This window comes from Pezoporus flaviventris, unplaced genomic scaffold (assembly GCF_033815535.1).
Source record: "Pezoporus flaviventris isolate CSIRO_AGI_PZ_B2104156 unplaced genomic scaffold, CSIRO_AGI_Pfla_v1 ptg000008l, whole genome shotgun sequence".
Taxonomy (NCBI): Eukaryota; Metazoa; Chordata; class Aves; order Psittaciformes; family Psittacidae; genus Pezoporus; species Pezoporus flaviventris.
This window is the reverse complement of record NW_026892556.1, coordinates 1,891,880-1,913,842: the sequence shown is the minus strand read 5'-3', so window position 1 is coordinate 1,913,842 and position 21,963 is coordinate 1,891,880. Positions and strand designations below refer to the sequence as shown.

The window sequence follows — 21,963 nt, the reverse complement described above, 5'->3', positions numbered from 1 at the left end:
CGGTTTTCCACAAAAGAAATCACTTTTCATGACTATTAAAATCAAATCACAAAACTAAGCATTTGTACATAAATGCTTTAGCTTCTATTGCTAGTAACCACTTCATTCCTGTCAGAAAGATCAGATTTCTCCTCCCTCCAGCTTCCCCCTGTTGCTTTCCATCACCATTTTGGGAAGTCCAGGTCCAAGGCAACCGTATCTGGGATCACTTTGTTTTGTTCTGTTAAGGAGCCATCAAACCTGGAGCTTGTTGCCAAGGAGCCCTGCCTCAGCTCTTGTGAGCTCTATCCCTGAAAACCCATTCCTGAGGAGCTGAGCTGGGAAAACTGCCGTGGTGATAAACCATCTACTGTATCTTCTGGCCATGCTTGGGATGATTTTGAAGGCTGGCTAAGAAACCCACTTCTGTCCTTGTGTTCTGCATTGAATCACTGCAACAGGGAGAGTAAGATGGCTGATGTTGCCTTTACCCTGTTAAAACCAAGTAGCTCAATTGCGTGCTGAAGAAGTGCTCTCATTTCAAGCCCAGTCTTGCTCTGAAGCCTTGGAGATCTCCTTTTCCTTCATTTAATTGACAAAATCTGTAGATCACACAAGGAAGACAGCCCCTGCCAAAAATCAAACATCACTAGTTTTTAATAATACAATGGGAATAACCCCTTAGAACATATGTAATTATGGCAATGAGTCATTCCAATGGCATCACATAACCACATTCACTGGGATTTTGACAAGGAAGAGGCCACATAAAACTCAAAGTGATTTCATTTCAGGCCAGTCATGCCAATGGAGCCGAGGCTGTGCGGCAGATCTGACAGGCTGGGCTTCCGTCATCGACCCCGCTGTCTTGTTGGGTACACAGCAGGGACAAGATCCCACTGCAGGCAACTCAAAAAGAAGAAGAAAAGAGAAGTTAAAAACCGAAATGGGGGGATGCATCCATAGCAAAGGCTCATGAGTCACAGAGCAGCAAAAAATGAGTAGAGTAGGATATCTGCCTGGTATGTGAACAGATACACAAGTAAACCACCACAGTTACAGAGACCCTGTGAGTTAAATACTGACTCTTAGCCCCAGCAATGCAATTTTGGTCAGGAAAACCAGGGGAAGAGAGGGCAGCGCAGCCGAAAGGATGCATTGATTCCAATTTGAATGCAATTCCCAGATGTTATCAGGAGAATCTGTTCTTGTGACAGCAGATCCAGGCTCGCAGCCCACTCCGAGCGGGATGAAAGGGCTCACCACGAGCTGGGTTGGGGACAGCGGTGCTGAGACCTCTCTGTTAAGCTTCCAATGTGGGAATTCAGCAAGTAACTCTGAGGCATTACCAACAGAAGTTCTCCACGACATAACCTCATGTCTAAAGCGAGCTATTTCTATTCTTTCACAGAAAGAGACAGCAGCTTTCTGGATGTGCTCCAAGATTATCTTGCTAACAATAAAAAGGGTGTTTTCTTAAGGAAAAGGAAGAAAGAGTGGGGGAGAACAGAGCAAGGATTACTCAACTATTTAGTCTAAAAACTCTGAAAATCAAAAGCATCTTCTGACAGATTGATATCAACTCTAATAGAAAACACACTTGTCCTGGGAAAACTCTGCTACATGAGCCTCAAGTCTGATAGCTTCAACAATTATCTGCAATTTGGCATTAATTTCTTAGGCCCACATCAATGTGTGCTTTTTAAATGCCCAAGGCACAGATAATTCTAGTAAGAGAGAGGAAAAAATAAAAACCACCCAAAAGACATCATAGGCTTAACCAAAACAGGCTCAACATGAGACCTCCATCTTACAAAACATCTCCCAAGTCTCATTAAGAGGCTGTTGTATTATGCATTACCTAAAAGCAAAACGCTGAAAAGCATTAGAAGAACAAAATCTCAGCAGCTCTGTTATTGTTCTGGATTTAGAGGAGCATTAGCAGAATGGGGAGGAAATGGAACAAGCCGTGAAGGCTCTGCTGCTAATAAGGGTTTAGGAACAATGGGCTAGACCTTTGTTTTGGGGGACGATTCCCGAATGTGTTGAGCAGTTTGGCCCCAGCCCAATCTCTGGTCTAAATTAACACCGTTTCAGTGGAGCTTTGTTAATTCCCCCTAGGTGAGGATCTTTTCAATCTCTGTTAGAACCTGGCAGTAACACGGACTGAGGCTCAGCCTTCAAATACTGCAGTGCCCGTGCATTTCTTTACACGCACACCAAAACAGCGCTGTTATTCCTAAGTTTAAGACGCCAGTAACCCTGTGTGCCCATGAACACCCCAACGCTGCCCCGTGCTTGTGAGTGTGCTCCCACCAGCACCTTACACCCGCAAACCCTCCCTTGACCGCCCTCATTCACCGCGCACGGGAAGCAGAGCTCCCAAATGATTCTTATTATGTTGCTGTGAACAAACATCATGCCACAAACAATGAGGGCTGCTCTGCCAGCACCCTCGCTATTACAGCATCCTCTGCCTTTGAACCGGCCTGCGGGCCTCCCCCCTGCCCTCAGCAGGAGCCTCGCACACACAGCAGCGGCCCGGCCGATGGCTCCGGGGCTTCCGCTCCGGACGGGGCCTCCGAGGGCGGGTGGTGGCGGCCTGGAGCTGGGGATGCCCCGGGAAGACCGGCGGCAGGAGCGGGGAAACCCAACGGGGAAACAGCGGCGGGGGGCACCGGGGCCGGGCCACTCGCACGCGTTGCCATGGCGACCGCAAGGCAGACGCGCTTGCGCCTGCGCAGGCGGAAGATGGACTCAACGGAAGTGCGTCATGGCGCTGAGCGCCGCACGCCGGAAGTGGGTTTGCCGCCGCTTCCTAGCCGGTGCGGGCCGTGTGGCGGGGCGGCCGCTCGGTTCCTCCCGTCTGTGGTGAGCGCGGCCCGGCCCGGCCCGGCCCCGCTTGCAACCATGGTGAAGCCACGCTACAAGGGGCGCAGCACCATCAACCCCTCCCGCGCCAGCACCAACCCCGGTACGTGCGTGAGGCAGGGGGGGACGCGGACCGGGCCGCGCCGGGCCCCGCTGGACCGGGCCTGACCTGGCGCTGTTTTGTGTCCGCAGATCGCGTGGGGGGCGCGGGAGGAAACAACATGCGGGACCGGGCCACCATCCGGCGCCTCAACATGTACCGGCAGAAGGAGCGGAGGTGAGCGCGGCTCGGCCCTGGCCTGGTACCGGGAGCACGGCAGCGGGGTCAATACCGCTGTCGGCCGTGCCGTGCGGACACCGGGCCTCGCTGGGCAAAGAGCGCGTTTCTCAGCATGGCCTTCGGTGCTGGTGCGCTCAGGCTGTGGCAGAATGAAGCACTGCTCTAATGGAAGGTGTCCCTGCCCGTGGCAGAGGGTTGGAACTGGATGGGCTTTAAGGTCCCTTCCAACCCAAACCACTCTGTGATGTTTTCTGTCACACCGTGAGCTGAGAAGCCTTGTCTTGGGCTGTGGTGTGTGTCAGGGAATGCAGCTGGAAAACACATGGTGCAGAACATCTGGTGTGATCTCAGCGGAGGGTCACGCACCCCAAAATGTCCAGAATTCTTTCATTTCCCACAACAAAACCCAAAAGTTCACCTCAGAATGTCCAAAAAGCCTGACTTCCAAATGGCTCCTTTGCTGTGAGATGTCCCTTCACTGTGCTTGATGGTCGCTGGCTATGGAGCAGCTCCCACCTTGTAAACACGTGCCTCGGCCCTGGTGTAGATGCTGTGGGGCTTTCTGGGAGTCCTGGTTCAGATTGGCAGTTGTGGTTTGGTTTTGCCAGATTTCACTTTGTTTTGAGAGCAGCCTGGGGAATAGGTATTAAAAAAAAGAATAAAATTGCTGAATTTAAGCCACATCTCAGCTTGGAAATTATCTTCTGATGAGTGCTCTGCACCAGCTGATGGGTAGAGCTAATTGAAAAGTTCCACATAAGCCCATGAGGAAAGGAATTGCACTTTGGTACCTTTTGCACCCCAGTAAATCATTCGTGGTCTGACACAAGAAGCCATCATGAAGAGCGCGGTAAAGCTGGAGTGAGACTTGAGCTGTCATAACTTCTGTCCTGGTGTTTAACTTAATGGCCTTTCCTGGCAGCACCATCCCTGCTGAGGAACTCAGGAGCACCAGTTCTACATGAAGGGTCTTTCTGGGTGTTGTGGATGTACTTGTGGTCTAGTGAACCGCAGTGCTAGTGGTGTGTGTACTGCTCTTGGATGTTTACACGTGTTCTCATTTTTCACTTAGAAACAAATACGGTAAAGTGATCAGGCCTCTACAGTATCAGTCAACAGTGGCACCAGGCACCGTTGCAAGAGTGGAACCAAATATTAAATGGTTTGGTGAGTTTCTTCCAACTTCAGACTCTGCAGCTTCAAAACTGTTGCTCTCTGTGGGTTTGGAGGGTGTTTGTTGCAGAATTGTGGTCTTGGTGCTGTGTGGGACAGGAACTGAAAACAAAGGTGAAGGCCCGTGGGTGTGGACACACGTGGACCTGTACTTTGGGTGTTTGCTTTCCACACACTCCTCTAAAGGGTGGTTATTCTTTGCTCACATTGTGCTTTCTGTATGTTAAGTGTCTCAGGGATACTCTTAATGCTTTCTTGAAATGAAAGGGATTGGCTTATTTATGCTTATTTGGGGTTTATCTCAGGTAAAATCCTCTGTTTCTTGTCACTGGTAGCTCTGATTCCAGGCAAAGCATTAATACTTTATTAGCGTCCCCAGGTCTCTGAAGCAGTTAAGCTGAGCAATGGTCAGGTGCAATGTGTGTTTTTACATGCAGGAAATACTCGTGTGATCAAGCAGTCGTCCTTACAAAAGTTTCAAGAGGAAATGGAAAATGTCATGAAAGATCCTTACAAAGTGGTCATGAAGCAAAAAAAGCTGCCGATGTCTCTTTTCTATGATCGCATTAAACCACATGTGGGTATCGTTCATTTGTACAGATACATTTAGTATAATGGCTTCACACTGAACAAAGGGAGACTGAGATGAGCTCTTAGGCAGAAGCTCTTCCCTGGGAGGGTGCTGAGGCGCTGGCACAGGGTGCCCAGAGAAGCTGTGGCTGCCCCATCCCTGGCAGTGTTCAAGGCCAGGTTGGACACAGGAGCTTGGGGCAAGCTGCTCCAGTGGAAGGAGTCCCTGCCCATGGCAGGAGTTGGAGCTGGATGAGCTTTAAGGTCCCTTCCAACACAAACCATTCTATGATTTATCTGTGGACAATTGAGTTGCCTCTGTTCCATCTGGTGTAATGTCTTCTGGAAGCATTGGAAGGTGCAGTTGGAGCGGCTGACTTGGGGAGGGATGTTTTTGAGAGCCTAATGCTGTAGACATTGAATGTGAAGCCAAAGAAATTGTCCATTACTTCCCCCTTGTTTGGGAGAAGATCTATTATTTATTAGAAATTCTCATTAGAAAACTTAAACATCCCAGGTCTCAGTGGACCCGCTTAGAATACCTGCGGCAGCTTGCCACCCTCTGCTGTAATGCCTCTAATCATTCATGTGACAGAGGGACCTCTTTTGAGGATCCTTTGTACCACAGACACTCTCGTGTGATGAATTTGAACTCCAGTATGTGCTTTTTATCTCATGCATGCAGCCTTCATTTCTAGTGCATCAGGTTTTAGTTATTACCAGGTTTCTTTCGTGATGTCTGAACTATTCTTTTGGACCCTTGTGAGCTGTTTTTTTTTCAGATGGAAACTTCCCAGGTTTATGTCATAAAAATGTTGCTTAAATGAAGGGAAAAGTTATAAGAAACTAAAATGTGCATTACCAAAACAAATTGCTTCTTTCAGCAATGAATTGTATGCTGTTCCAAGAAAAGTTGGCATTCATTACAAGGCTTTAATATCTACAGTTTTGATTGTAATTACCTCTGACAAAAATCTGTGAATTTGGCCAGATTTGTGCACTTGTTAGAAAAATAAGAAATGATCAAAGATAGCAGCTGAATTTTCATCATTGTAGCTTTAATTACATTTGACATCATTTATGGGGAAAGAACTGAAGCATAGCTCTTTGGCAAGTGCACTGTGTTTTGTTGCTTATTAAATATCCACTGTGATGTTTTTCAAAGATTAAGCTGGAGAACTCAAACATTGTTAGGAAAATGCCTGTAACTCTGGTCACAGGTTGCAGAGTTGAGCTGAACTAAGGTCTTGTTCACTGCATGTCACGAGAGATGGAAAACACGGTGCTTGTGGGGGTTTTTATCAATCTCTTTTTCCTTAGACTTCCAGAGTTCACATTCTTGACACAGAAACATTTGAAACAACATTTGGCCCCAAGGCACAAAGGAAAAGACCAAATCTTTCTGCTAGTGATGTGCAGTCTCTGGTAGAGAATGCTGAAGCCTCATCAGGAGCTTATGATCAGGGCAAGGACCGAGACCTGGTGACAGAAGACACTGGTGTAAGGTAACTAGAAAGGAGAAATGATTTGTTGTTTCCATGTCTGGAAAGCCAGCTTCATTTTTAAAGAAGTATCTAGTCTACCCATGGACACTGTTTCTGTATGAGAGGAGGGAAAGTGAAATTAGCTGAATTTGGCATTTTTTTAATCCTCTTTTGCCCTGTGTATTTAACCAAATTGTTGTTTCCATGAGATTCCTGTGGCTTTATTCATAATTCCATCCTCACGTTTTGGGTTAGATAAGGGTCTAACCAGTGGACAGGTAGGGATCTTTGAAAGAGGGCATGTTTGTAGGATCTTTCTGCAAGGGATAGGGAGAGGGAGCTGAATCCCAGCTGTCTGTTACTTGGGCTCCATCTCCTCTTTTGTCTGTCAATGGCTGTAGAGAAGACAACACTGTAACGTTGTTACTGTGGCTGCTGATGTCTCTGGTAATCTACTTCCAGGGATGAAGCACAAGAGGATATATATCGGAAAGGACAGTCCAAAAGAATCTGGGGTGAGCTCTACAAGGTAAGTAACGTTTATAATTTGCAGCAGTCATGGCTGTCAGCCTTTACAAAGTCAGATGCTTCAGCGCAGCCTTGGATATCCTATACAACAATAATCAGAAAAGCTCTGAAAGCTGTTTATTGCTCCAATAGGGAAGCTTTGGTACAACTGGAATTTGCTATGAAGTTCCTTAGAAACGTTAAGACTTTTTCATGCAGAGATGTCCTGAGTTTGTCATTCCCTGGCCTGCTTCCCTGTCAGCCTACTTGAACTGACCAACTTGAAACCGTACACCCTTTTTCTGGTACCAATACAGTACATACACACAGAATTAGCCAGCTGTAGAGGAGAGCAGAGATTCAATTCAAACATCTTACTGGGCTCATGTCCCACTGGAATAGGCATCCTTAAAATAGATGATGCAGAGATGGACTGGCAGGGCAGTGGTGTTAACTCCTTTTGGATCCCTGGGACTTCGCCACAAATGAACCAGCCACATGCCCTGAAGTTTCTTCAGACTAAAACCAACTGGCAGTTTGATAGGGTCATTTTTGGAGGGCTCTGACCCTCAATTCCCTGTGAGCCACCTTGACTGCTAGAGAAATGGAGACAGACAATGAATTAGGACTTAAAGAACAGAGTGTTTGCGTGCTCTCAGTGCCTGTTAAGTGTGGAAGTGCTTGACTTTCTGCTCTGAATTTCTGGATGTGTATTAAAACCTTTTCATTTAGATCTGAAAGCCCTGGGAATGATAGAGCCAAACAGATTTCAGTAAAACCCTGCCAAAAATGCAGGAAAATGCTGTGAAACAAATTCATTTGGCTTGAAGCAAGTCATAAAATGACAGCTCCCTGCTGGAGATGCTTAGGGGGCTAGCAGCAGGTTCCTCCTTGGTTGTGTGTTTCATATTGGTCCAGAAAACATACTTTATATCCTGATCCTTTCTGAAATGGCAGGGTTGAATTGCTGAGGAATGGATGGTGAACTCTGTTTTTTGTCCACTGAAGCAACTGATTTTCCCATGTGGGTGCAGTGTTTTCTTTCCCAAGTGTTACAAGCATCTTCCTGGTGTGTAGAGCAGGTAAAAGCTGCTGAGGTGTCCAGTCTGGATGTGGTAGGGAGTTGGGAGAAAAGTGAGTGGAGTATCAATGGGTATTAGTCTGAGCTTCGCTACTCTATGAGGCAGTAACTGTTGATTGTGAAGGATACAAGGTTTTTAGATGCAGTTTAGCAAATAACTAGTTTTCATTTTGAAGGACAGATGTCTGGCTTTCTGTAAAATCCTTTCCTTCTGTGTGTTTTTTTTTTTTTCCCCAGGTTATAGATTCATCAGATGTTGTTGTTCAAGTTCTTGATGCCAGGGATCCCATGGGTACTCGCTCCCCTCACGTGGAATCTTATCTTAAAAAGGAGAAACACTGGAAACATCTCATTTTTGTCCTGAACAAATGTGATCTTGTTCCTACCTGGGCTACTGTAAGCACATTCCTACTTGTTATTCCTTGGACCTTCGTTGTTCCTTTTGTAGCCTCTGCTTTAATTCTGTTGCCAGTCCTCATTCTCAAAGTGCACAATGTAACTGGGTCAATGGGAACTCTCTGCTTGCCTGCTATAAAAGTAACAATTACCATGTAAATCTGTCCAGGTTTGGCTGAGTTGAGCAACCCTCACCAGCCGCAAATTCTCTACTTCCTCTGTCTGGATTTAACAGTTGAGCTGATGTCTCCAGAGTATGCTAAATGGTCGTGCACGTAAGATCCATATCCACCACAGCTGGTTTGCTTTATGTCTTTAAACTAATTAGTTTTAGCAGTGAAGGCGTTTTTGGGAAATGGCTTGTCTTTTAGAAAAACAATGCTGAGTGTTTTTAGCTATTGCCTCGCTGAAATGCTTCAGAGGTTCTTACACAGCAGTTTTCCTAGACAGTTGCATTTGTACCCAAGTGAAGATGCTGTGTACTTCTGCACCTAAGTAGATTGTTTCACCACCTCCACAGCACAGGGTTCCTGACCAAGTAATGTTTTCCTCTTTAGAAGCGCTGGGTGGCTGTCCTCTCCCAGGAGTATCCAACACTGGCTTTTCATGCCAGCCTCACAAACCCTTTTGGCAAAGGTGCTTTCATACAGCTTTTAAGGCAGTTTGGAAAGGTATGGAACCATTCAGGGGATTTCTGTTGTTTGGGCCGGGGGGGGTTAGTGTGGAGTCTTGTGTTAGCATTTGGGCTTCAGTACATTCTCTATGGGCGTGCTATCAACAACTTCATAAATAGAGCTCCCCTCTATGGAGAGAAAATGGAAAATATTCCTTCAAATGCATTTAAAGTGTTTGTCAAACTGAGAAGATCCAGAAAGAGTGGGTTTCACCAGCATTCTGGCCTAGGTTTCTTGTAGACAGTGTCTCATAGACACTCCTAGGTCTCAGCTGAACGTGTAGAAGAAAAGAACATATTTCACTCCCATTCATGTATGTGTATTCTGTTGAGGTAGTCCTTTCCTTTTGTGTCTTCATCTATCCAAGAAAGGCACCTTCTGTTGTCTTTAAATTAGTGTCTCTTCAAGCCATATCTATATTCTGTCCCCTCAGCCTAAATGGTTTCTAACTAAGGTGCTCACAAGTAATTTTAGAGCAGCCAGGAGCACAAGGGGATTATGTCTTACTTTTGAAACAGCAGATACTTTCTTCAGTGCTTGGAGTTCTTTGGTGGCAAGTTGGTTGTACCCTTATATATTTCTCTTGATAGAAATGAGAGCTTATCTCATTTTTTGATCTGGTGCTTAGGAGTCCCCTTTGCCTTTCAGTATAGAGGGAACAGTAGAACTGTAGTAACTCTATGAGGTGTTAAAAACATACTCTTTCTTAACAGTTACACTCTGACAAGAAGCAGATCAGCGTGGGGTTCATTGGTTACCCAAACGTTGGCAAAAGCTCAGTGATCAATACGTTACGGTCTAAGAAGGTCTGCAACGTGGCCCCTATTGCAGGGGAAACTAAGGTAGGAAGAGATCCCTCCATTAAAGATACAAATTAATTGTGTAAGTGTATTGTCAAAGGCAGACTTCCTATAAAATTAGCTCAATGACATTTTCAAGTCTTGCTCTTGAACTGTCTGGGCTTACACAGCTGTGAGTCTGAGTAGCAGCTGGTTGACAGTCATTGCTCTGAAGCATTGCTGCTGGAAGCATTCTTGAGTTCCTGCTCTGCCTGTACTGTAGTGCTGTGATCCGAATGCTCAGCTTGCGCTGGCTCAGCGTCTGTGCTCTCCTACATCAAATGAGTTGCGTTTATTTGTGCTGTCAGGCTCTGTTAGTGCTGGTTTTCTAACTCTCTTCAAGAATGTGCCGGTAAACAAGAGAACAGAGTTACAGGAATCTCCTTTGCTAGCTTGTTCCTTTTACCCCTAAATGTCACAAGTTACGGCTTGTAGAAGTAGAAAACCATGGAATATCAGAGTTTGTTGTGATCTTAGTTTCCTCACCTTATTCCTGTGGGTTAATAGTTGGATGCAAACACCACAGGAATGGCTTTGAAACAGAAGGAGCAAGGTGGGATGTGCCTTGACTAGCTTACAGAGTTATATTCTATTTCTGTGTGTTAATACCAAGTTCCTAAGTCCTGTGTATTAAAAACATGCATTTAAAAAGCAGAGTGTGGAAGGAGGTAACATGGGGAACTACTGATCTCTTTCAGGTGTGGCAATACATTACCTTGATGCGGCGAATTTTCCTCATCGACTGCCCCGGTGTGGTTTATCCATCTGGAGACACAGAAACAGACATTGTGCTGAAGGGAGTGGTATGTGTCTGTGCAAAATGCTGGCAAATCCTTGCTGGTGTCAGTGTGATGGGTTCAAAATGAATGCACACTTTCCAAAGGGTTGATATTCCACCATTCATTTTCAGGTTCAAGTCGAAAAGATTAAGAGCCCTGAAGATCACATTAGTGCCGTGCTGGAAAGAGCCAAACCGGAGTACATCAGAAAGACGTACAAAATTGATTCCTGGAATGATACAGAAGACTTCCTTGAGAAACTTGCTTCTAGGACTGGAAAACTGCTAAAGGTGTGACAACGTTGTGTATTTGCAGGCTGGAAGAGCATGTGGCCTGTTCCTGACCAAGGGAAATAGGAATATTTCCATTATTTCCACGTAATAGAAAGGCAGTATGCCCTGCAAACATGGACATCAGTTGTTACTGTTTTCTTTCCAGGGTGGTGAGCCTGACCTGCAGACTGTGAGCAAGATGGTTCTTAATGACTGGCAGAGGGGCAGAATTCCCTTCTTTGTGAAGCCACCGAATGCAGAAACAGGTCCCCAGGTTAGAATGTGATGCTTGTGCCTCTTCTCACATACTTGTTTTGCCTCGTGGAGTGCCATGTGATTTGGGCAGTGCATGGCTTGGGCTCTGCCCAGTCTGGTGATTCAGGTGACACTTGAATTTGAGGACCAGGCAAGAATGCACTTTGCAGAGATGTCTGATCATTTTACACCACCTCACTGCCAGTAATGTCAGCAATTATCACATAGTTAGCTTGTCATATTTCAAAGAGATAAAGTGGAAATCCCTGTAAGGGATGCTGGGCCAGACTTTGTGAACACTATATCCATTGCATGCTTTCTTTCCAGCCTCCTGCATTGGCAGCAGCTGTGACATCAAGCCAAGATAATAATGAGGAGAAAATCTCTGAGTCCCTAGAATCAAGTGTGGAGGCAGCAGAAGAGAAGAATAATACAGACACTGAAATCAAGCAGCTCATGTCCCATGTTCGGCAGAACTTTGGGAGGATTAATGTGGCACCTCAGTTCTCAGAAGAAGACCTGGTTCCTGTAGATGTGCCAGGCTTTGAAACAGACAATGATTCTTCTGGAGAGGAGGAGCAGGAAGAGGAGAAAGAGGAAAATGAGCAGCATCAAGACTTAGTAGAGGAGGAATCACAGGTGGCTGTACCAGGTGCCAAGGAGAGCTCTAAAGCAGTTCTTAAGGCTTTGGATGAGAAGATAGCAAAATACAAAAGATTTCTGGATAAAGCCAAAGCCAAGAGATTCTCAGCAATCAGGTATATGAATCTGTTCAGTGACTTGCCTATTTCACAGGGGGGGGAAGGGTTAATGTGATGCTGCTGTAGTTTCTCTCCATTCATGACTTGCTTGGCTGGTTCTGCTGTGTTGCCCTACACAAGCTGCCACAGCTTAATCTAGTTTAGCCTTAAAAATCTGAACTTTGCCTAAGCAGCAGTTTGGTTTTGAAAGATTGTTCAGAGAAGTCCTATTTAGCAGCGTGACAAAGTGCTCTCTCTCCTGGAAAGCTGCTACTTACGCTATGGATTAGAAATTTGTTGGTTTTCTGGGTAGCAGCATTGAATCTCTCCTTGATGTTGGGTTCTTCCCTGAGCAATAGCAGAGCTGCTGTCCTGCCTGAATACACCAGCTAGGTCTCCGTGCACATGCCTCTATCCTCGCTCTTCCAGCAGGCCCAGTTTTAGTGAAGCTCATTGTGAGGATTGAGATGTCAAGGTTAAGTGTTACATTTTGTCCCTTTGTGCAGCACACAAGCTCACTAACTCCAGAGGCAAGATTACCATGAGATGTTTTTTAGGTGCTAAGGCTGTTTCTTTGATGCTGGGATCCACTGCAGACTGATCACATCTCGGAGGTGGTTTCATTCTGTGTTACGACATTCTTTCATTGCTTATTTTCTCTCTTGCAGAATCCCAAAGCAGCTGAGTGAAAAAGTGTTTGCAAAGTCCATGCAGAAGCCTGAAGAACCCAAAGAAACTGAAGACAGAGGTAAATCAAGATCAGTAGATGTTCTTAATCTACCTTTGGAAATGCTGTAAGCATGAGAAGAGAGTGAGTTAAGGGGAGAAGCGTTTGTTAGCCTCTGATTGCAAGTTTGGTTCCCTAAAGCTAGTTAAATCTTTCCATAGCTACCTTAAGGGCTCCCTGATGACCTTTGCTGTAGCCTTTCTGTAGAAGACTTGTCTGTAGAAGTCCCTCTGTTAGAGAACGAAGGTGGAGACAAATGTTGCATTTCCAAAAGAATGGTGCTATGGGGAGCTTGTGTTCCCCATGGTGTAATGTTACACAGAAGGGAGTGGAAGGGGTTTATGATGTTATAAAAGCACAGCAATACTCCAGGCTATAGGATTTACTGTGGTGACTTCAAGAGTCTGTGGCTTCAGTTTCCATCGTAAGTTTGATTAAAGGCAAAAATTACGTGGGAGAACCCTATTGTGCCAGGACTGTGAAGTTCTTCTGGACTTGCATGGGGCTTTAAGCAGTCTCAAGGGCAGTTTCATAGTACTAGTGAGTGATTTTCTGGTGAGGAACTTGCATGCTGTTTGCATAGAAGCTGTTGAAATACGACCAAAGGAATGCTTTGCTGAAGTAGATGGAATGATGACCCTAGTCTTAAGTTCTGCAAGCAGATTGGTGTTTTGGAAGGTGCCCCAATAGTGATCTCTGCTGTTTGCAGGCACCACAGAGAAGACAAGAAAAAGGAAAGCAGAAGAGGAAGATGATGATTTGGGTAAACAGCCATGCAAGAAACTCACATCCAAAGAAGTAAGTGTGTTTTCTTGTAGTACAACAAATGCGCAGAGTGCTAGAGCTGGCTTTTTGTGTACATAGATTGACCATTACCACATAAGGGCTTTGAGTCTGAACACTAATAGGAGGGAGTGAGCTCAGGGACTGTAGCTGAGTGTCCTGGTTTTGGTGTTTGGTTAAACCACAACGCTGAGGTTGGTTGAATGTGAAGACACGGTGACTTGCTGCTGACATGCAATGTGCAGGAGCATGTTCCAGCTGAGCAAGGACCCATAAAAGGGTCCAGCAGGTAACCACAATGGGAAGAGTGTTCAAGGGGAGACTTCTTTGTGAGTAATGGTCCTGCTTTCGGTGTTAACTGGTGCTGTGAAGAGAGCAGGGTCTAAATCCTGGGAGATGAGAGAATTTGGAAGTAGATGAGCAGTCCTGGTCTGTCTTCAGAGAAAGCCACTGCTGGTTTCCATTCATGTTAGTCAAACCTAAACTAATTTCAAATAAATTACGTACTGAGTGATATTGTCTGCAGGACTTTGAAAGGGATTTGTAAGTGAACTTATATGGTGTGTAAATGGTTTTTAGGGCATTGCTATGGGCTGTTAGGACAGTCAGAGGGGAGCAGATGGCCAAATTGGCAACCCTGTGCACATCACATTGCTTCTTGTAAAGCAGCTCTTGTAAAGATTAAAGTTACCTTCCTTTGTTTAAGAGCATGGGTAGGTTCCATGTAGAGGTCCATATGTTCACATCAGTAATGTTTCCTTTGAATTGATTCTATTTAAGTTATGTGGAACGCAAAGTGAATGGCATTTGAAAGCTGCAAACTAATCCAGGCTATGGATACTGTGGATTTGCTAATGTGGTTTGTGTGTATGTATTTGCTAATGTGGTTTGTGTGTATTTGCAGAGAAGACGAGCTGAGAGGCAGCAGCGCTCCAAGAAAGTCGGAGTCCGGTATTATGAAACTCACAACGTGAAAAATAAGAATAAGAACAAGAAAAAAACTGGCTTGGAGGGACAGAGATCAAAGCCCCAAAAACCCAAACATAAGCAATAATTGCTTATTCTATTAAATTTTACATAAAACAGCTCTAGTATGCAGTGGCTTTTTTTAATATGAAACTTGTACTTCCCATTCAAAGCCCAGTTTGAGTTGTCTGCCTCGTTCCCAGGAGTAGCATCTCGCTCTTTGTTTCTGCATCATCTGAAAGTCCTTTATGCAGTTGGAGATCCTGGTATTTCCACATCCCCGTCTGAGGCCAGTAAACACTGCATTGGCAAAACAGCTCCTGAAGTGGTATTTAGTGGTGGTGGCTGGTCTTGTTTGTTTGATTTTTCTGGAAAAATTCAGATTTATGGAGGTTTTTCATGTAATTACAGTAAGTTCTCTTTCCCATGACTGTTTGCTGGGTATAACCAGTTAGTTACACAGGTACCTCGAGTGAAGATTGCGTTTGCTTCCATTGAGAAGCAGTGCCTGGAATGGTTATGTACCCCTTTGTTTCATTAGAAATAACCATGTATTTCTCATCCTAGTTACTGCTAATGGTACTGGCAGGGGATTTTGATGTACAATTAACACCAACATGCACCTACTCAAGGAAACAACCCCTCAAACACCCTGCCCAAGAATGACCTGACTGATTCGTGGTGAATGGGACTTAGATTTATTGTAGATGCTTTGTATATGGTTTCCCGTACTTTATATGACATTTTCAAAGTAATAATGTTACAGAGATGCTTGCATGTAGAAATGTTTATTGCTTTGAAGGTCATGTAGCATGTTACCAACAGGCAAGTCCCAGCCATGCTTGCTGTTCAAAGAGCTGAATGCTGAGACAGCATTGAAAAAGGGTGCAGTAATTAATGAAGCCCTTGAAATTCAACTCTTCAAGAGACAAAGAAGGACAGAACACAATTGTGCTGCCTTCAGTTACCGGTAAGTGAAAATTCAAGCTTGTTTTACGAAGACAACTCTTTGTTACTAATTGCAAACTTCTTGCTCTGACAGCTCTTCTGAATGCTGCCTGGAGGATAAGAACAAAATCTACTTATTTGGTGCAATGATGCTTTCAAGTTGTGCCTGAAAAACAAACGAGACAGTAAGTCAAATTAGATTCAACGTAAAAAATAAACCCACGTTGCTGTAAAGTAATAAATTATCTGTTTGATATTCAAAGCAAGGAGCTGAGGGATGCTGCAATACTTTAAGCAAAGCAGGCTGGGATTGTTTTTTCCCTGAGCTATCCCATTCCTTACTACACATTTTATAAATTAGCTTTTTGCTCTTGGCATACACACTTGTTGCATTCTGAGAAGAAAAGAGCTGGCATTGGTTCCGTACAATGAAAGAGCCGTTTAATAATGTAAAGCACTGAAGAGGAAATTAAATAAAAGCTGTTGAAACAGTGGTCCGAATTCTCTGATTTCAGGCTGGACTATGTTAGCTAAATTAAATATTTGGCTCTCTAGTATTTGGAACACAAACCCTGGAACAAAAGTATCTGGGAACAGCGAGTTTTGCAGTTACAGAGACAACTTGACGCCCAATTAGTAGATTTATCGGAGAGCTACTCGTGCTCAGGGAGCATGTTGTGTGTGAAGCATTCAGGACTCCTGGGTTGTCCTCTTCCAGAGCTGCCATGAAAAAGAAATGACAGCAGTGTATTCACGGCTGTTGGAGTACTTCAGGAAACATGGGTTCTGTGGCAATGCATATTTGATCTGAGTTACTCCATCTTCCACCCTAGAACATTTCAAGATGGCTTGAAGGAGTCAGTGGTTTAGAAAGGAGAAACTGTAGGGTACAGATAAGGAGAGCAGCTCAGTGTAAAGGAAAAAGAACCCCAGACTGGTTTGTGTTGGAAAGGACCTCAGAGCTCCTCCAGTTCCAACCCCCTGCCACGGGCAGGGACACCTTCCAGTAGAGCAGCTTGCTCCAAGCCCAGTCCAGCCTGGCCTTGAACACTGCCAGGGATGGGGCAGCCACAGCTTCTCTGGGCACCCTGTGCCAGCGCCTCAGCACCCTCACAGGAGAGAACTTGTGTCTAAGAGCTCATCTCAGTCTCCGCTCTAATCGTTCTTTAGCTGTATCCAGAAACATTTAACGTTTAGGGTAACATTTTATCTTTACTCGCTGGGATTTTTTCCTTTCAAAAGCAAAGTAACGAGCAGAAGCTGTTTTCACCAAAGCAGCATGCACAAAATTGCTCCTGTAATTATTTAGTCCCTGCTGCGTAAGTACACAATTGTTCCTATTATGCAATATTTAATGTTAAATGGTGCAGCTTGTTATCAGGGAATCAACTGTAATGGCCAGCAGCAAAGGAACAAAACATCTCAACTTGCCTGCACTAGATTTTCTGATTTGTAGCTGGGAAGGGGTGGTGCTGCCATTGTAACCTCACAGTCTTGTTGTGCAGGAGCAGATTCCTGGAGTATTGGTCAAGCTTGAAGCATCTGACTGTAACAGTTCATCATTTTCTGAACAAATTCTGCCCTCTCCCTGGCAAACGTCTGTGCATGAGTAGAATTTGGGTATTTTCACCTGCTGTTTGCATCATCAGGTTTACTGATAGTGACCGGTTACTGAGTGAGCAAGGAAGCAGAGAATGCGAAAGCACTATTTTTCCCATTTCAGTGAGAATTTAAAGGAAGCAGAACATTAATGCAAACACCTCCATAAATGTAACACTTCTGAACCCATAAGGATAAAGTTATTTCTGTGTCTTTCTGTGAAGTTTTACCATTGCTACTTGAAATGGTCTTTTTGTTTTTAACTAACCTTCAGCTGCTGATTGGTTCTTTTCAGGACCTGCACCTCTTCAGTGTGTTTCTTTTCTTCTATCTGCCTCCTTTCATTTTCCCGTTTTTCAATAGCTTCACATTTAGCTTTCTGGTCACTCACTTGTGCTTCCAGCTCCCGCTTTTCCTCTTCTAGCTCTGCAATCTTGAAGAAGAGTATAGATCCCTCAAGTTTAGTTGATTAATAATCAATATTCAGTTAAGATGGGACAAAGCTCTACATTGTACAGTCTTTATCACGTCCCAGACATAATAGCACATCATTTACTCAATGCAATTAAGCCCTAGGAAAGCGAACAAGTATTCTGATGATCTTTACTGCCATCCAGTGGCAATAGAAATAACTGGTTTCATATAAAGCTTTACACGTACTATCCCTCTGCTGTACCACGCGACAGCAAACTCACAGCCCAGCTTACTCTTTTTATCATGTCAGATTTGCCGTGCTCAGCTTGCAGTGCCTTCCGCATGCCAAACGCAACGCTGCTCTCGTACAGCGTCTGGTAAGCAGCGATGGTCATCTGGATTTCATCCCTGACCCGAAGCAGGAGCAGTCCTCGCTCGGCACAGTTGATCGTGACTTCTCGGATCAGTTCATCTTTAAAGCAAGGGTACCACAGTCTAGTTAGTCATTTATCTGGGAATCCTGGATTCACACGGGGCCCCGAGCTTTGTTGTCTTTCACCCATTCTCTGCACCACAAAAGCAGCATGGGTTTAGTACAGACAGTAAAGTTACTTTCCTTTGTATGCTGGCATGTAAAAGCAGAGTGGTGATATAGAACCTGTGGTCACAACAGTGATAGTGATCCACTGGAGCTGTAAAAGCAAGTGCCTAAAACACTGTAATGATTTCTTGCAGGGGAAGCTTACAGAAGAGCCAAGAGCCTCCAGAAGAGTCCTGCTCAATCTCAGCACCATGTCAGCAGAGGGTGTAAGTCTTTAACAGTTACACAGCCTTTCAAGTTATTTAAAACTATTGGGTTAAGTACAACTAAGGGATTTATTATGGTTGTTTGCAATTTTTACTGCTTTACAACATGTCTTTCAAGTAATACGGTCTGTAGAGAAGCTGACAGCTTCAGCAAGCGTTGAAGTGCTGATCCCTGACAAGGAAGGCAAGGGCAGTGTGCCCTGCCTGGTGGTCCCTACCCTATGGGCTGTGTTAAGCCTCCTTGGAGGAGGAGCATAGCGGCTGTGGGAGCTGCAGGGGGGGCACTGACCGAAGCACTGGGAGTAGAGCTCCCTGCGCACGGGGCAGATGCCCGTCTCCCGTGCCTGCCTCTGCTGCAGCCGCAGGTCCAGCTGCTCCTGCAGGTGAACGACGTCCAGGCGGGTGCTGGGCGTGCTGGACACCTCCTGCACCCACAGCGTGTTGTCCTCCGTCCATTCCCTGCCAGGAGAAGCACGGGCTATTACCGGCCACGCCGGGCACTGCCAGGCACTGGGGGGGGGGGGGGGAGCCCGGCTCCGCTCTGCTCCGCTCACCGCGGCGGCAGGATGGCGTTGAGGAGCTCCCGCGTCTGCTTCCCGGCCTCGGCGGCCGTGCTGGGCAGCGGGACGGGCCCCGTCGGGGCGGGCGGCGCCGAGGGTGTCGCCTGCAGCGGGGGGGCCTGCGGAGAAAGCAGAGCGTGGTAGGCAAGGGCGGGGCGGGGCGGGGCTCTCGCTCGGCCCGGTCCCGCTCACCCCGGGGGAGCGCTTCTCCGTGCGGCGGCGGACGAGCAGCGGCGGGTTGTACCGCAGCAGCGAGTCCGGCGGCGGCATCATGGCGGCCTCGGATGCAGCTGTCGCTATGGCAACGGCGCTGCGCGAGGGGCGCCTGCGCGGTTGAACGCGGTTGTGCGCAGGCGCAGAAGTGCCTGAGGGCGGTGCGGCGCGAGGCGGAAGTGCTTCCGAGCACCGGAAGCGGGGCGCGCTTCGCTGTGTGGCTGCCGGCGGCGCCATGGAGGCGGAGGGCGAGCGGCGGCGGGAGCGGAGGCGCCGGGACGTGGCGGTGAAGGCCGAGAAGCGGAGCCCCCGGCGCTCCGCCTCCCGCTCGGCGCGGGGCAGCCAATCTCCGCCGGCCGAGGAGCGGCGGGGCCCGGCCGGGCCGCGCCAGGGCAGGAGCAGCAGGTAGGGCCGGGCCCGGTGGCTCAGGGCCTTGCGCGACGCCCTGCCCGGCTCCGCTCCTCATTCTTGCGCTCGTTGCTTTAAAGGTCGCCCAAGAGGAAGAGCAAGTCCGGGCGGAGGAGCCGGTCCCCGCGCGGCAGGAGGAGCCGCAGCCCGCACCACGCTGCCGTGAAGGTGAAGCAGGTAATTGGCGTTGTCGGTAGCACCGAGGCCCGGTCCTGCCCGCGGAGGTGTTAGCGGGGGCCTTGCGCGCTTCGGGACTCTGTCCGACAGCGGTTCCTGTGGGACTCGGCCGTGAGAGGTACGCATTACAGCATCCCAGCCTGGTTTGGGTTGGAAGGGGCCTTAAAGCTCATCCAGTTCCCACCCCTTGCCCCAAACAGGGACACCTTCCATTAGAGCAGCGTGCTCCAAAATGACTTATCAGCTGGCAGTTACGTTCCACGAGTCCTTGTAGTGTGCAGCCTCAGGAGGAGAGTCCTGGCAGTTTAAGAGCTCTTGCTGCCCACCCCAGGCTTTGCCAGAAGTTCACATGTGTGCATGAACCCAGCCTGTGTCCTCATGCAAGCCACTTCTGCGAGGTCCTTTGCCCAGTGCAGATGATGCATTGCACGGTTGCTTGATCTCTCTTTGGTGTGAACTGTGGGAATCTAGATAGCTTGGCACGGAAGGCAGTTTCTCTCATGTAGCGGTAGATCCGCAGATAGCGTCCAAGTGTGTGTTTTCCATGTGTAGGATTGTGATTTGCTTAAAAGCTGAGGTAGATTCGCTGCTGTTTCGTGCCAGTTCCGCCTGCGTTGCTGTAAATGATTCTTCATTCCAGGAGCGAGATGATCACTGCCGGCGAGGAAACGAGGAACGAAAGCAGAGATACCCATCGGAACCAGAGCACAGGAGAGACAGGAGCGGTGACAGAGACAGACACAGAGACCACGCAGACAGAAGGAAGAACCTGAATGAGCGGCCTGGAGTCCGTGGCCACGAGCGAGAGAGGGATGTCCACAACATCCGTGAGCAGCAAGCAGAGAGGGAGTTTTACAACGAGAGGAGACGAGAGCATCGACAAAACAACCAAAGCAGTGGCGTTGAGCAGAAACCAGAACTGGGGCAGTCTGATAACAAACCTAAAGAAAAACCTGCTGTGAAGAAAGAGAAGCCAAGCTTTGAACTGTCGGGGGCACTGCTGGAGGACACCAACACTTTCCGAGGCGTGGTGATCAAGTACAGCGAGCCCCCTGAAGCTCGCATTCCGAAGAAGCGCTGGCGCCTTTATCCCTTCAAAAACGATGAGTTTCTGCCAGTCATGTACATTCACAGGCAGAGTGCTTATCTGCTGGGCAGGCACCGCAGGATCGCAGATATTCCCATCGACCACCCCTCCTGCTCGAAGCAGCACGCTGTGTTTCAGTACCGGTAAGTACCTGCTGATGAAACAGGATTATTCAGGAAGGAGAAAGAAAAGCAAGCAAACCCCCCTGGATGTGCACGGTTGAGAGGTACGAGTTTGCTGTAAAGTACATTAGAGATGGGATTTATGGTGGCTGCTGCACATCATCCTAGCAGTAATCAAAGCCATCTGTAATTCCTCCTATTTAACCACAAGCAGCCTTTTAGTAAGACAGATGACACAGCAGGGTTAGACAGAGCTGATGTGTATCCTAACTGGAATGATTTGGCAGGTGTAATTGGCAGTAAAAGTGTTTGAGAAAGAGGTTTTATCCATGTGGCCTTTCACAGCAACGTGTGCCCGTCTCCTCTGGAGCAGCGGGGGTTGCCTGCTGCTGAAGACAAAGATGCTCTCGTAGGGCACAGCCATCTGTTCTGGTGTAGGAATTGCTTTATTATATCACCAGAAGTTTTAGGAGGTGATGCAGTCTCAGAATCTGCTCAGTCTCACAGTTTCCCATTGCTTTCATCAGGCTTGTTCCAATCTCTGTGAGTGCAGATGAGTATTTAACTGCACTGGGGAACCCGTCTGCTTTCGGAGCGTGCTTCCTTTCTGGCTCTTGTCATCGAATGGGTGTTGTTTTGTTTCACCAGGCTCGTGGAGTACACCCGTGCCGATGGTACCGTTGGCCGCAGAGTGAGGCCCTACATCATCGACCTGGGCTCTGGGAATGGCACTTTCCTGAACAACCAGCGGATTGAGCCGCAGCGCTACTATGAACTGAAGGAGAAGGATGTGCTCAAGTTCGGGTTCAGCAGCAGGGAATACGTTCTTCTCCATGAATCCTCGGATAAATCCGAGGCCAACACAAAGGACGATGATGATGACGATGAGAAGGAGGAAGAGTCTGACAGTTAACAGATGAGGAGGGAAAGGGAAGGGGCAGGAGAGAGAAATTGCAGTTGAACATGCGTTGGAGCATCACAGCACTGATGCCTCTTATTGCCTTAAAGTCCTTTTTCCGTTGCTGTTCTGTTCTCATAGTTTATTCTGGGGGACTTCCCTGATTATTCATTTCTGATAGTTCTGCATATTGGGAAATACAGCTTCTCTTTGTTCTTTTTTCTTTGCTTTCCCTCCTCAACAAGCAGAAGAGCACCTGGATGTGAAAGCTCTGATGCTGGGAGGACTCCACAGATGTTGAAGGACATTTCTGCCAGGAAATGACTTGGAACACAGCTGGTGTATTTAAAATTA

General features: G+C 47.0%; 3 protein-coding genes across 3 annotated transcripts; 2 read left to right on the top strand and 1 right to left on the bottom strand.

Annotated features, from left to right (window-relative positions):
• The first annotated feature begins 2,875 nt into the window (after window positions 1-2,875).
• Window positions 2,876-14,495, top strand: GNL2 (G protein nucleolar 2). Its single transcript, XM_061449874.1, has 16 exons — window positions 2,876-2,953; window positions 3,043-3,127; window positions 4,203-4,297; window positions 4,741-4,880; window positions 6,194-6,378; window positions 6,820-6,886; window positions 8,183-8,341; window positions 8,899-9,012; window positions 9,729-9,857; window positions 10,553-10,657; window positions 10,765-10,923; window positions 11,072-11,179; window positions 11,488-11,918; window positions 12,569-12,648; window positions 13,337-13,425; window positions 14,315-14,495. Exons 1-16 carry the CDS (start codon window positions 2,890-2,892, stop codon window positions 14,462-14,464), a joined length of 2,160 nt encoding a protein of 719 aa, XP_061305858.1. The 5' UTR covers window positions 2,876-2,889; the 3' UTR covers window positions 14,465-14,495.
• A 650-nt stretch (window positions 14,496-15,145) lies between these two features.
• On the bottom strand, window positions 15,146-19,004 carry DNALI1 (dynein axonemal light intermediate chain 1). The gene is made up of 6 exons (XM_061449891.1): window positions 18,897-19,004; window positions 18,699-18,823; window positions 18,434-18,603; window positions 17,631-17,809; window positions 17,192-17,356; window positions 15,146-15,490 (listed from the first exon to the last, which is right to left on the bottom strand). Exons 1-6 carry the CDS (start codon window positions 18,975-18,977, stop codon window positions 15,455-15,457), a joined length of 756 nt encoding a protein of 251 aa, XP_061305875.1. The 5' UTR covers window positions 18,978-19,004; the 3' UTR covers window positions 15,146-15,454.
• A 92-nt stretch (window positions 19,005-19,096) lies between these two features.
• SNIP1 (Smad nuclear interacting protein 1) lies at window positions 19,097-21,963 on the top strand. The gene is made up of 4 exons (XM_061449842.1): window positions 19,097-19,322; window positions 19,406-19,502; window positions 20,143-20,732; window positions 21,360-21,963. Exons 1-4 carry the CDS (start codon window positions 19,153-19,155, stop codon window positions 21,622-21,624), a joined length of 1,122 nt encoding a protein of 373 aa, XP_061305826.1. The 5' UTR covers window positions 19,097-19,152; the 3' UTR covers window positions 21,625-21,963.

Coding starts and splice junctions, on each gene's coding strand:
- GNL2 (XM_061449874.1), top strand. CDS start 2,890: ATGGTGAAGCCACGCTACAAGGGGCGCAGCACCATCAACCCCTCCCGC. Junction 8,342..8,898: donor TTGTTCCTACCTGGGCTACT/GTAAGCACATTC, acceptor TTTCCTCTTTAG/AAGCGCTGGGTGGCTGTCCT. Junction 9,013..9,728: donor TTTTAAGGCAGTTTGGAAAG/GTATGGAACCAT, acceptor CTTTCTTAACAG/TTACACTCTGACAAGAAGCA.
- DNALI1 (XM_061449891.1), bottom strand. CDS start 18,977: ATGATGCCGCCGCCGGACTCGCTGCTGCGGTACAACCCGCCGCTGCTC. Junction 18,604..18,698: donor AACGCCATCCTGCCGCCGCG/GTGAGCGGAGCA, acceptor TTCTCCTGGCAG/GGAATGGACGGAGGACAACA. Junction 17,810..18,433: donor GCTCTACTCCCAGTGCTTCG/GTCAGTGCCCCC, acceptor CTTGCTTTAAAG/ATGAACTGATCCGAGAAGTC.
- SNIP1 (XM_061449842.1), top strand. CDS start 19,153: ATGGAGGCGGAGGGCGAGCGGCGGCGGGAGCGGAGGCGCCGGGACGTG. Junction 19,503..20,142: donor CTGCCGTGAAGGTGAAGCAG/GTAATTGGCGTT, acceptor TCTTCATTCCAG/GAGCGAGATGATCACTGCCG. Junction 20,733..21,359: donor CACGCTGTGTTTCAGTACCG/GTAAGTACCTGC, acceptor TTGTTTCACCAG/GCTCGTGGAGTACACCCGTG.